This window comes from Salvia miltiorrhiza, chromosome 1 (genome assembly GCF_028751815.1).
Source record: "Salvia miltiorrhiza cultivar Shanhuang (shh) chromosome 1, IMPLAD_Smil_shh, whole genome shotgun sequence".
Lineage (NCBI taxonomy): Eukaryota > Viridiplantae > Streptophyta > Magnoliopsida > Lamiales > Lamiaceae > Salvia > Salvia miltiorrhiza.
In genome coordinates this window covers 68,460,313-68,474,393 of record NC_080387.1, presented here as the reverse complement: position 1 = coordinate 68,474,393, position 14,081 = coordinate 68,460,313, and the positions used below count along the sequence as shown (strand labels likewise).

At 35.7% G+C, this 14,081-nt stretch overlaps 1 protein-coding gene and 1 long non-coding RNA gene across 3 annotated transcripts; both read right to left on the bottom strand.

Moving 5' to 3' along the window:
• Window positions 1-10: 10 nt before the first annotated feature.
• LOC131005412 (uncharacterized) lies at window positions 11-3,026 on the bottom strand. 2 transcript variants are annotated; one of them, XM_057932398.1, is made up of 7 exons: window positions 2,832-3,026; window positions 2,501-2,704; window positions 2,312-2,392; window positions 1,207-1,327; window positions 757-1,047; window positions 555-620; window positions 11-242 (listed from the first exon to the last, which is right to left on the bottom strand). In XM_057932398.1, exons 2-7 carry the CDS (start codon window positions 2,689-2,691, stop codon window positions 141-143), a joined length of 852 nt encoding a protein of 283 aa, XP_057788381.1. In that variant the 5' UTR covers window positions 2,692-2,704; window positions 2,832-3,026; the 3' UTR covers window positions 11-140. The 2 variants fall into 2 exon arrangements, with proteins under 2 accessions (XP_057788381.1, XP_057788382.1); XM_057932399.1 differs by having other exon boundaries at window positions 11-620; window positions 2,501-2,706.
• A 660-nt stretch (window positions 3,027-3,686) lies between these two features.
• LOC131005456 (uncharacterized) lies at window positions 3,687-4,459 on the bottom strand. Its single transcript, XR_009095256.1, has 2 exons — window positions 4,240-4,459; window positions 3,687-4,095 (listed from the first exon to the last, which is right to left on the bottom strand). It is a non-coding gene; the product is annotated as an uncharacterized LOC131005456 (long non-coding RNA).
• Between the last annotated feature and the right edge of the window lie 9,622 nt (window positions 4,460-14,081).

The window sequence follows — 14,081 nt, the reverse complement described above, 5'->3', positions numbered from 1 at the left end:
ATCTCATCTATTGATTAAAAAGAAGATAATTTCATTTCATCTGCATTGTATCGTAACATATCTCTGCAAAACTTGGGATCAATGAAAATACAAACTTTGGTACAAGTTGAAAACTATTAGCTATCGAAATCCAATATGCATCACGAGACAATGGAAGTCTTGCTTTTCCTCGATCTTTTGCGTTTCCTGTTTCTTGTGCTGTTTTCACCATCTCCTTCCTGCGACCGACCTTGACTTCTCGTCTGATCAGTGACAAAGAATCAGGAGTGAATAAGATTGACGGAAGCATCATAAGTTCATAACCTAATCTCAAGCAAGAACACATGCAAATATATTTATGGGGAATTATTTATCTGCAGAAACTGATTGCACTCAAGTGAAATCAACAATATGAATTGGCATTTCCAAACTCCCTGAATAACGTTCACCCTTCATGCAAGTGGTTCAAGGCAACTGCCGGTTATTCACATTTTAGGTTCAGCACAGCATTGTTATAATTATATTTCCCAGTTGATATCAGCATGCAAAGAGAACTATATGCATTTTAGATGGACCTTTTCGGAAGCAGTATCTGTATTCCCTTGTTTCTGTTTCTTCTTGCATGAGAGAGGATTTGGGCCCTAGACAGGACAACAATAATGCATAAACAAGGTATTCATTAGAAAATACTTAAAAAGGTTGTCATGTGAGATATATATATATATATATAATATACTGCTATAAGTGAGCACAAGAGTGAGAGTCCAAATTTCCAACCTTAGCTCTCTTCTTCCGCTTGACTTGAGCTTTATCAGCTTTATCTATTCTAGTCATCTTAACATTTGTCCTGGGACTCAGTGTCTCTAAGATCTGATCTTCTGTTTCAGAAGAATCCCTTTCTTCATCATTAGCTACCCTTTTCTTCTTTAACTTTAGCATCTTCCACTCCAGGTCAGTCATACGCGACCGTTCCTCTTCAGCAGCCTTTGCGAACTCTTGTTGAAAAGCTGATGGGCGCTCAAGAAAGAGAGCATTTCTGAGAGCATAAACTAGCGGCACACCTGGAATCTGCCCGCTAAAAGTTAGTAAAGAGCAGTTTGGAAGTATGTATAAGACAAAGTCGTATTCGTATATAGCATTTAAGAAACAGAGATTTTTACTTCTTGAGACACTTTTATATCATTAAAAAAAATTGTTTTCACGTCCTTCAAAAATTGAAATAGGAACCTGTTGGAATTTTTTCCTCAGCTCTGCATCCTGCGTGGCGACAAAGAAATGCTCGGTGTTTTTTTCTCCAATAACTTCTGTTATGCATGCTACGGCGCTTTTCCGATTTTCATGATCGCATCTATAAAACAGATACATTACATTTAAGAGACAAAGTTCAAGCAGTTCCTGAGGCACTCTCATTCTAAGGTTCAATCCATATTTGGTGAAGGGTGATTGACAATTCATGTTTAAACTTTAGAGCAACCAAAAAGGTCTAAGTGGGATGAGTAAAGAAAGCAAATTATATGAAAAGAAGAGACACAGGAGAATGAGACAACTAATAATACTTTATTCTTTTTTGGATAGTTGCTTAGTTAAAACCGCCTAGCCATAATAAGCATGTCATATTACTTAGGAACACTGTCACACCATGACTGCAATACATTAACATCCTCAAGCACAAATTCTCTATCCTTAATTTATAATGCCCAAAGCCTTTAATATGAGTTCCAATTATGCAACCAATCAAGCTATTCCGCGAGACTTAAAGCATAGTGAATGTAACACTCTATAAATTTCATTTTAATCTAGGATTAACCAGACAAAATTCAAACAGCATAGAGAACAAACACTGGATTCAAATGCCATCAGCAAATTCAAATGATGAATCGGTGATGACAATGTGAGGCGATGATGATGATGATGATGATTTTGGGGGGGGGGGGGGGTGAGACATGTACTAATCATATCAAGATTATGCATTTTTCTACAATTCCCAGTCCCACATATCTTCAATTCTTCATCGCAAAACCAGGGCTCTTAATGTTCTATGACTACTCCAGATGTGTTTATCTCACTCCTGTCACAACTAGTCCTTATACCACAAGCACACTCAGGATTAGAGATAATTCAAATTCATTTTCCTCTCCACAATTTTCACATTAGCTTTGAGAATCTCCATAAAACAAAATACGGAACACATGATTGGCCCTGATAAACCTTCTTGAACATAACTTCTCCATACAATATTTGCTTCAGCAAACTGAGAAACAACTGGCATGTTTTTGTCCTTTGTTAACCATTTCTTGAATGATAGGTTAGCATAAAAAATTCGAAATCTAACCTTGCAATCATCAGGCTACGCGCAGCATCGACCGAATCAGAGTAAGAGCTACCGAGGCTTTTCAACTCCGCAACAGCACATCTGCACCAAATCAATAAATTAAGCTCGCAATTCTCGGTAAGAACATCCCAAATACAACAACCATAGAAGAAAAACGCCACATATCGATAACTGGGGCCTGGGCGAGACCTGGTAGTGAATAGTTTGACGGGGGCGCCAAGGATATTCATCAATGCAGTATCAGCGGGGGCAATCCCGTTTGCTATAAGATGGTGCACGAAGGTCCCGTCGCACAGGATTTTGAACGGCTCCCGGAATCCGAAGCAAGCCGTGAAAAATCGCACAGCTTTGCGGTGCCGCTTTTGCTTGGCAAACCTCATTTGAGCCTATTAACTCTACAAACAACGACTGAATCTTAGTTCAGAATAATGCGACTAAAACTATTTGGCGAGGAGAGACAATAAATGGTAAGGTACATGCCATCACATATATAAATGAACACAAATTGCCCATTCCTTACCTTGCTGCCGCCGGTGAGAAGTGTGAAGGAAGAAGGCTTGGTGAACGCGGCAGGATTTGGGTTGAGACGAGCTAACCAGGACTGAATGAAGGTTTTACAGATTTTGGGGGCTTAAACCCTGAAAAACTTGTTGATTGATTTACAAAAAAACCCTAAACCTGTGATCGAAGATGGTTTGGGGATTTTTCTTTTCTGTTTTTTTAAGATGGGATTTTTTGTGATTTACCGCTCGAATTTCATTAATGGGCTACATTTCGGCCCAGTATGCATTGGTCGATTTGGGGTTTCGGCCTAACCTCCTGAATAAAGATGGATTTATTTTCCGAAGGAGTAAAAATATTACAGTATTTACTATTCGTGAATACGAATTAATATCTTCATTATTAATGCCAAGATTGTGATTTCAAAATAACAATAAAATTTAATACGATGTTTTATTTTTATTTAAGTTGTTTTAGTTTAAGCGTGCATATATTATATTCAGTGGATCAATTTGATATATATCTCTCATATATACTTCAATCAAATCATTATGGAAAAGCTTAGTTTATTGTACATCATAGTCTCAATCCTCTTGTATTCAAGCTTATTTACATACTGAGATTATAATATCACTTGTGATCAACTAGCTTTGTTGCCTTTAATTTGATGGAAAATGCGAGAAAATATATATTTTCTCTATTTTTCATTTTCATATGTTTGTTTTGATAGAAAAATCTTCTCCAGACATGGTGCATGGAATATTTTTCTCGAACAACTCCTTTTCACTCATTTTCTCTTCAAGATTGGATAAAGAGTATTATTTGGATAGTGGTGTGAAAACATTTTCTAATATTTTCATCTCTAATAAACATATGATAAAATATGAGAAAATATAATATTTTCTCATTTTTTTTATTCATTATTTTTGAATGAAAATTTTACAACCAAAGTAACCGCACCGCAACGAGAAAATATAGTTTTGAACAACATGAAATTGAATCTACAAACATTTGGCCGCCCATCCCCTTTTTGCTCGTGCTCGACAAACATGTTATTCAGTCCTTCAAAGTTGTGGGTCTGATTGTTGATGACGAGCGTGGTGATATATTATGACATTAGGCTTGGTCTCGAAGTCTCTAACAAAGTGATCTAAATTCATAGAATCTGACGATGTCGAATTTTGATCCATGAGGTCGTGTATTATCTTAGGCATCACCTCCTCACTCATTGTGCTCCTCCAGTATTCTCCTGGATCTTTCCTTGCATCGCCTACACGAGCAACCTGCAATTAAAAATATTTAGAATCATATATTAAAACATTTTTTTAGAGTGTTGAGAAAATTTATTTTGCTTAATTTATGTATGAATATGAAAGAAAGATATGAGTTTATATTTCAGAATAATAATAACGACAACAACAAAATACCAATACGAGGAAGAGAAGAACAAGCGAGGATGAGAAATGTCCGGTTTTCATCTTGAGAGGCAAATGGTGAGAATTGATGACTTCAATTGCTAAATATTACAACCTCTGACTTGCTATTTATAGTGTGATTGATGACTTGCTATTAAGGGGATATATATAATGATTCTATACTGCAACTCCCCACCTTACGAGGCTGTGAACTTTTGAAAAAACTAGCTAGTGCTGGTCATTATACAATTTGCATTTTCATTTTCCCAAATTAAATATTGCCATTCTATATATAAAAAAATTATATACGTTGAATGCATCATCTAGATAAATTATTATGAGAACGAAAAATTATATTTATTTATCCGATCGACAAAATCTACGTTGAATGCATCATCTAGATAAATTATTGCAGCATCTGGGTTCGAATCCTATAAAAAAGGAAAGATTGTTTATTTTTTTAGAGTAATTAATTTCACACCGAATGCAATAATATTGTACTTTGTGTAATTCTCATGCTAACCAACCACCGTATAGTTAGACATATGGTTACAATCAAGCCAGTCTAATATATATATCCACTCAATAACAAAAGGATAATAGCCGGATAATATTTGCTAAATTTTGTGACTTTCACATGTCTTTTATTAAAATGTTTCTCTTTGTTTGATTGGTGAGAGCTGAGGTTGCTTAGGGGCGATGGTTAGATCGGAGCTTTTGAAGCTTCTTCTTCCTGCTCTCCAGCCAATTTTCTTTCTTCCTAGACGAATACTCATTTTCTCTCTTTATGATTTTTCCCTTTAGCGATTTTTCCCTAAAGAGGTTTTTAACGAAGCTCGACCCTTAGTTTGCTTTGTTGTGCTCTCAACGGTTTATACGTTTTTTTCTTTCTTTTTAATAAAAGCTACATATTAATATTAAAATTTTCCGATTATAATATATAGTAGTAGTATCATTTTTCAGCTTCTTTCATTTTTCAGTTAACTTAAAACATAATTGTCTTAGGGCAGTCATCTGACAAACTTTGTTAATAAATGGCGGGCCGTTATTGCAAGAAAAGTAAGTAAAAGGGGATCTTTTATAATAGTAACATTTTTTTTAAGTTAATTTTTTTTTGTAAATTTAGATAAACGTTGTGTGTGTGTGTTTAAATAACTTAATAATTCGTACGCACAAACTGAGTTTCGTGACAAATATATTTGTTATTTAAAATACTCAAAAAGGTGTAATAAAGTAAGATAGATTTTCTTCACCACCTTTTTAATGTGTAGTGTTTCTTTGAGCCACGTTTGCATCCAAAAACAAGAAGATTTGGGAAAATCTTGACAAAAAGATACGTTCAATGATCAATGATAAATAAGTTGGATTGTATCTGTACTTCATCGTGCATTGCATTGCTCGACAAGCTCGGATTATCTCTTCGAAATAAAATTTTTTAAAATGGAAAATAGTTCAGCTTTAATATGATATGTTGGATTTAAATAAATTTGATTGTAAACGAGCTGGTTACTGAGATGTAAATCCACAAAGATTATTTAATACAATTCGTTAATATAAATATGAGTCAGACTTGAGCTGCATGTTATTCTCGATCGTGAGCCTAGAATTGAAATTGTAAAAAAACAAAATTGTAACTTATACTTGTGTTATACAATTAGAAATAAGTATATAAATGTTAGAACCGGGTACACGATCGAGATATTACAAAACAAATATTTTGAGATATTACAACTCAAAATAATTGAAAATATTACAAAAGAAAATAATTTGAGAAATTACAACTCAAATAATTTTATACAACTGAAATATACTGTATAAATAAATTATACGTATAATAAGTCGAGTCGAGATGAATCTCTTCCCGCAAGAAGATTATCGCCCCGGTAGTGCTCTTCGGTTTAGGCGTATCTTCCCCAAAGGTAAAACGACTTCGTCTCGTCGGATGTAGCACCACAATCCGGCGAGCTCCGGCGAACTGAATAAGGATCGAGAACTAAGCTAGACTTATGTTGTGAGTTGTGAATTATGATTCGTAAGTTGTGAGTTATGAAGCTCACAACACACCCATATTTATAGGTGTTAAACCAAGTGTGAACGGCCGGTGTGAACGGCCGGTGGTCAACTCCGTCGGCTGCGGTAGGTGGCCGCAATCGTTGAACGCAGAAGTAGAAACTGATTTTTCCTCTTCAACATCCAAACTTTGACATACAATATCTCACTCACCGGAAATTGGTTTTGAGACTTCAAGTATATCACGTTGATCTACTCGAGATGTAGATTAACATCCAATTATTATTTTAATTAAATAATAAATATTTAATTAAATAATAATTTTCAGATATGGCATAAAACCATATTTCCAACAATCCCCCACATGAGTGAGAAATCAGTATGCGAATGTATGCAGACACTTAGCTCAGTTCTCTTAAGAAACAACATTGCATTTGGAAAGGTAGTTTGTGGCTTTGAACCTGCCATAGTCAATGTTATCGAGTATACCGGCGGCCTAGTGGATATGGTTCCTTGAACTAGTCCTCCTCGGTGTATACTTAGTCAACAATATTGACACAATATTGCTTCAATCCTTATTCGTTCTCACGTTTGTGTCCATTACAGGCCTTGGAACACCTCTTTGGATTCATAAGTGTTTCAATCGAAGCGGCCCCACTTCACACTTACATAGGTGACTCTTAACTCAAGTATCCTGCTATACTTGTCCTCTTCGAGGAGTTCTAGAGTCATTAAAAGTCAAAGACTTAACCTCACCACGTGCAGGTTTCCGAACACTCACTGTTCTACAAGGAATAGGCAATTCGAGTGTTCAACACACGGATTTTCATAGCTTAGTTGTCCCATTGAACCAAGTTCTTGGGATCCTCCAGTCATCATGGTTGGGTTGCCACTATGATTATCCTTCATTTGTGGACTTCAAACCCATTCCCCCTAACAGTTTATACATCTGATCTCGATGGATACTTTTTGTCAAAGGATCCGCTATGTTATCAATTGATCTTGTATAATCAATTGTGATAACTCCACTAGTGATCAGATGTCTCACGGTATTATGACGTCGACGAATATGTCTCGACTTACCGTTATACAAATGGTTTTGTGCTCGTCCGATAGCAGCTTGACTATCACAATGAATTATTACGGACGACACAGGTTTCGACCAACATGGAATATCCTCGAGGAAATTTTTAAGCCACTCGGCTTCTTCACCAGCTTTATCCAAAGCTATGAATTCTGATTCCATGGTCGATCTAGCAATACATGTTTGCTTCTTGGATTTCCAAGACACAGCACCACCCCCCACAGTGAATACATAACCGCTCGTTGAAAACGAGTCTTTGGCATCAGATATCCAATTTGCATCACAGTACCCTTCAAGTACAGAGGGTTCCCTAGTATAATTAATTGCATAGTTTTGAGTATATTTCAAATATCTCAAAACCCTTTCAAGAGCTTTCCAATGTTCATTACTAGGGTTAGCTGTAAAGCTGCTCAACTTGTTGACCGAGCATGCTATATCGGGACGAGTGCAATTTGTTAGATACATCAGGCTCCCAATAATCTTCGCATATTCTAACGCGTCAACAGGTTCTCCCTTGTGTACACTCAAATGCACATTAGGTTCCCATGGTGTCTTAGCTATTGGCTTGTCAAAAGCGTTGAATTTCTTTAACACTTTCTCAACGTAGTGAGATTGTGTTATAGTAATACCATCAGGTCTTCTTAGAATTTTAATTCCAAGGATAACATCAACTAAGCCCATATCTTTCATGCTAAAATTTTTACTTAGCATGCCTTTGGTTTCTTGAATCACTCGGGAATTACTTCCCATGATGAGCATGTCATCTACATAAAGACAAACAATAACATATCCGTTATTAGAATTCTTAATGTAGACACATTTATCGCACTCATTGATTCTGAATCCATTTGACAACATTACACTGTCAAATTTTAAATGCCATTGAAGCGGTGCTTGCTTCAACCCATATAAAGACCTTTGAAGTTTGCATACTTTGTGCTCTTGCCCAGGTACTACAAACCCTTCAGGTTGCTTCATATATATTTCATCTTCCAACTCGCCATACAAGAACGCAGTTTTCACATCCATTTGGTGAATCTCGAGATTGTGCAAGGCAGCAATAGCGAGAAGCATTCGAATAGATGTTAGTCTGGTCACAGGTGAATAGGTATCGAAGAAATCGTACCCTTCTTTCTGCCTGAAACCTTGAACGACAAGTCGGGCTTTGTATTTATCTATAGTACCATCAGATTTGTACTTCTTCTTTAGGATCCATTTGCATCCTAAAGCTTTACTTCCAAGTGGTAGATCCACTAACACCCAAGTATGATTCTGCATAATGGAATCAATCTCAATATCGATGGCTTCTTTCCAGAGAGCTGCATCTGAGCCAGACATAGCTTCTTTAATCGTCACCGGTTCGCCATCTAGCATCAAGACAACATAATCCGGTCCATAGACATTAGCTTTTCTAACTCGTTCCCCATGTCTCGGTTCTACATCCATAGGTTTAGACCTTGGTCTTTTCCTATTAGGTGGTACATGATTAGAACCCGTGGCATCATCTACTTGAGTAGAATTACTAGCTACTTCCATAGGTTTAGAACCTGTAGCATCACCATCAACTCCATCATTAGAGTTCGATGTAACTTTATCCTTGTTAAGATAGATATTTTCAAAGAATATAGCATTCCTTGATTCTATCGTTGTCCCAACATGTATATCAGGTATCTCCGATCTGTGCACTATGAAACGATAGGCACTGCTATTATGTGCATAACCAATGAAGATACAATCCACCGTTTTAGGTCCTATTGTAACTTGCTTTGGTAAAGGCACTTCTACCTTGGCTAAACACCCCCACACTTTGAGGTATTTATACGAAGGTTTCCTTCCTTTCCATAGCTCATAGGGAGTTACATCTTTCCCTTTGAGTGGAATCTTGTTCAAGATATAGTTGGCCGTCAAGACAGCTTCCCCCCACATGTTCTGGGGTAATCCTGAACTAATCAACAAGGCATTCATCATCTCCTTAAGAGTTCGATTCTTGCGTTCAGCAACGCCGTTAGATTGTGGTGAATAAGGTGCAGTCGTTTGATGTATTATACCACTTTCGTTGCATAATTCAGCAAACGGAGCTACATATTCTCCACCTCTATCACTTCGAACCATCTTAATTCGACATCCAAGTTGATTCTCGGCTTCATTTTTGAAGTTTCTAAAAGCTTCAATAGCCTCATCTTTACTTTTCAATAAGTAAATGTAACAATACTTTATGCAATCGTCTATAAAGGTGATAAAGTACTTCTTGCCACCTCTAGTTTGCACGAACTTTAAATCACAAACATCGGTGTGAATAAGTTCCAAAGGTTGAGTGCTCCTTTTTACCGATTTAAACGGTAACTTAGCCATTTTGGCTTCAACACAAACTTCACATTTTTCTTGTGAGTTGTATTCATCAACTTTTAGTAAATTCATTTTTACTAATCTCTTTATAGCATTTAGATTAACATGTCCAAGTCTACAATGCCATAAATCAGAACACTCAATCAAGTAAGCAGAAGAAGTTGATGCATCTTTATTGATTTTAACCTTGGCAGGCTTACAAGCTCTTACACCAAGTTTGAAAAGTCCTTCGGAGGCATAGCCTTTCCCTAGGAACTTTCCCCACTTGCGTATTACAACATAGTCAGATTTGAAAAACAATTCAAAATCCTTATTCGTAAGCCTAAAGCCCGAAATTAAATTCTTTCGGACAGTTGGAACGTGTAATACGTCTTTTAATGTGATCTCCACGCCCGACGTGAGTTGAAGAATCACATCTCCCATGCCAAGGACTTGGGATGTCCGCTCGCTAGCCTCCATTATCGTTTTGTTTTCCACTTCCTTGTAGTTGTGGAACAACTCACGATTTATGCATATATGGACGGTAGCGCCGGTATCCACGAACCAAGCGTTCGGGTTGTCCACATGATTCACCTCGGAGATCATGGCAGCAAAGTCATCGTGGTTCCAATCGTCGAAGTCCTTCTCGACGTTGTTCACGTTGCCATTTGCTTTCTTCCGCTTTGGCTTGCGGCAATCCTTAGCCATGTGACCTTTTTTGTCACAATTATAACATACACCATCAAACTTTGATGGTTGACTACCGCTTTGCTTCCCTTTACCCTTATTATTAGGGTTAGGGCGACCACGTTTATTGGAGGGACCGCCTTTCTCGGTGAGATTGGCCTTTGCCTCCATCGGAGCTTTTCCCTTTTGATCACGACTTCTCACGTGATCCTCCATTTGAAGCTTGGATAACAATATCGGCACGGACATCTCCGAGCGCTCATGCTTCAAAAGGTTTTGAAATTTCCTCCAACTAGGAGGTAATTTCTCTATGATGATTGCAACGAGCAATGCATCCGCCAAGGGCATCCCTTCGGCTTGAACCTCATGTGAAAGATTTTGGAACTCTTCCACTTGGTCCATCAATGGTCGGGAGTCAACCATTTTATATTCCAACCATTTGGCAACGACATACTTGGTAGTATTCGCCTTGTCCACTTGATACTTTAGATCAAGGGCCTCCCACAATTGTTTCGCGGTTTCATGAACCTTGAAAATACGGTAGAGCCGTTCGTCCAGAGACATGAGAACGGTGTTACGGCACAAGTAGTCGCCGCGACACCAGTTCAAATATCCGGCACGAATTTCTTGGCTTGTCTCCCCTTCCCCTTCACTCGGGGTTGGAGGTTTATCCTCCATTAAGAATCCAGCAAACCCCACGGTTGTGAGGTAGAATAGCATCTTCTCTTGCCAATATTTGAAGTTCTTGCCTGAGAACGTTGATGGTTTCTCGGCAAGACCAATAGTTCTAGATGTTGACGATGAAGCCCCCGTTGATGCAAACGAGGAAAATATTGACGACGTGGTTGAACCGATGGTTGCAGAGGTGGTGGAGCCGTCCATATTGACGTCGGTGTGAGCCATTTCTCGAACGTGTATCAACGGCAGAGAAATAATCTTCTTGCGATTGTTAGAACCGGGTACACGATCGAGATATTACAAAACAAATATTTTGAGATATTACAACTCAAAATAATTGAAAATATTACAAAAGAAAATAATTTGAGAAATTACAACTCAAATAATTTTATACAACTGAAATATACTGTATAAATAAATTATACGTATAATAAGTCGAGTCGAGATGAATCTCTTCCCGCAAGAAGATTATCGCCCCGGTAGTGCTCTTCGGTTTAGGCGTATCTTCCCCAAAGGTAAAACGACTTCGTCTCGTCGGATGTAGCACCACAATCCGGCGAGCTCCGGCGAACTGAATAAGGATCGAGAACTAAGCTAGACTTATGTTGTGAGTTGTGAATTATGATTCGTAAGTTGTGAGTTATGAAGCTCACAACACACCCATATTTATAGGTGTTAAACCAAGTGTGAACGGCCGGTGTGAACGGCCGGTGGTCAACTCCGTCGGCTGCGGTAGGTGGCCGCAATCGTTGAACGCAGAAGTAGAAACTGATTTTTCCTCTTCAACATCCAAACTTTGACATACAATATCTCACTCACCGGAAATTGGTTTTGAGACTTCAAGTATATCACGTTGATCTACTCGAGATGTAGATTAACATCCAATTATTATTTTAATTAAATAATAAATATTTAATTAAATAATAATTTTCAGATATGGCATAAAACCATATTTCCAACAATAAATTATCTAACTTGTCTAATCTGTTATAAGATAATTATATATTTTAGTAAATAATTAAGTTTTGCAATAAATTATCTAACTTGTCTAATTTGTTATAAGATAATTAGAGATTTTAGTAAATAATTAAGTTTTGCAATAAAATAGTTTTTTTTTAATGGTAAATCTTTAACTTTAGCTAGAATAAACTCGTGATCTATATTCATTAAATTAAGCTCGGATAAAATTTGACGACAAACTAGTCAGGACTCAGGAACAAAATACTATGTTTATGATTTAGGATTAATTTGTAAGATCCATCTAATTTCCGTCCTATCATCATTTTTTAAAAACCAAATAAAAATATAGAAGTGCTTATCACTTTTTGCTTTTTCCAGCCAAAACGTCTCGTTCCATTTATTTTATTTTATGTTGTTTTATTTTATATATAAAACAATAAACAATTTGAGATTTGTTCCGTTTGGGCCTATATAAACAAAATGGCCGAAAAGTTGGTCTGTTTTATATTGACTAAATATAAAAGCAAATCTGCATTTGATAACATGAAGATCTTTGATCTTTGATCTATAGTATTAATTCACAAGTCAATCTACAAATCATGTTACTACGTAAGTAATAGTGTAAATTCAGCTTTAATTGTGAACCACCAAAAGTGAAGTACTAGCTTCTGGTATTTGAATGGGGTTAGGGGTGTGTTGACTTATAATGTAAAGTATTTTCTTTTTTATTTTTCCTTTTAGTCATGAAAAGACGATGAGCACAAAAATATGCTTTAGTGCAATATTTTCTTAAATTTTAGTCTCACCTATTGTATTCGGGACACGTGCTTATTCATCATAAAAAAACTAAAGACATCTTTTGATGCGATCATTTTAAAACTAGGGATAATGCAACGAAAATTACCATTCGAGTATTCTATTTAAGGTACATTTTTACTTATATGCATGTAATACTCGTGATACAAATACAAGTATTGCTTTGTACGTCGATGTAAAAAAATGATATTTAAATTAATGAGTTGGTCTTGGGTGAGGTTGACCTCATACCATGAGACGGGTCGGATCCGTCTCGACCCGACCCGACCCGGACGAAAATGTTATATTAATATTTTTCACAAAAATAGACAAAATGAACGCCTTGGTTCAGTGGTAACTGCTTGCACTTTACATTGCTTAGCGCCAAGGTCACGGGGTCAAAACCCATTCGACTCATTTTCTTGTGTTATTTTTTCATCTTTTATTTGTTTTTGTTTTTTTCCTCTTTTTTCTTGCATTTTTTTTCTGCTTTCTTTATATATCCGTTTTATTTGTTTTTCTTCAGTTTTTTTTTTCCTGATTTTTTTACAATGTTTTTTTATTTTTATTTGTTTTTGTTTTTTTCCTCTTTCTTCTTCCATTTTTTTCTGCTTTCTTTATATATGCGTTTTATTTGTTTTTCTTCAGTTTTTTTTTTCCTGATCTTTTTACAATGTTTTTTTATTTTGTTTTGTTTCTATTTTTTTATTTTTACATTATTTCAAAGTAATTATTATTATGATAAAAAATCATTATTGTCAAAAAGAAAAGTACTTGAAGCAGTACTTTTCTTCATTTCGATAATTTTACAAGTTTTCGCAAGTAAAAATAACAGTTTTTGTGAAAAAAAGTAATAATTTTGAAATATTACATTTCTTCATATGAATAATTACTTTTTATTAAGACAATATATACTTTTAATAAGTACTATAAAATATACATTTGTTAGCACTTACCACAAATGAATACTTATGTTAATATAAGTATTTATCTTCATTCAATATAAAGTATAATATTTTCTAAACTCTATCCCTGAACACTAAATCATAAATCATAATAAAAATATTTACTTTTAATAAGCATAAGATATACATTTGTTCACACAAATGTATACTTATGTTAATATAAATATTTACCTTTATTCAATATAAAATATTATATTTTCAAAACCCTAAAACACTAAATCTTGAACCCTTATAAGAATATTTACTTTTAATAAACATAAGATATATATACATTTGCTCTTATGAATAAAAATAACAATTATCGTAAACAAATACAAGAATTTAAAAATATTACATTTGATCATATTAAT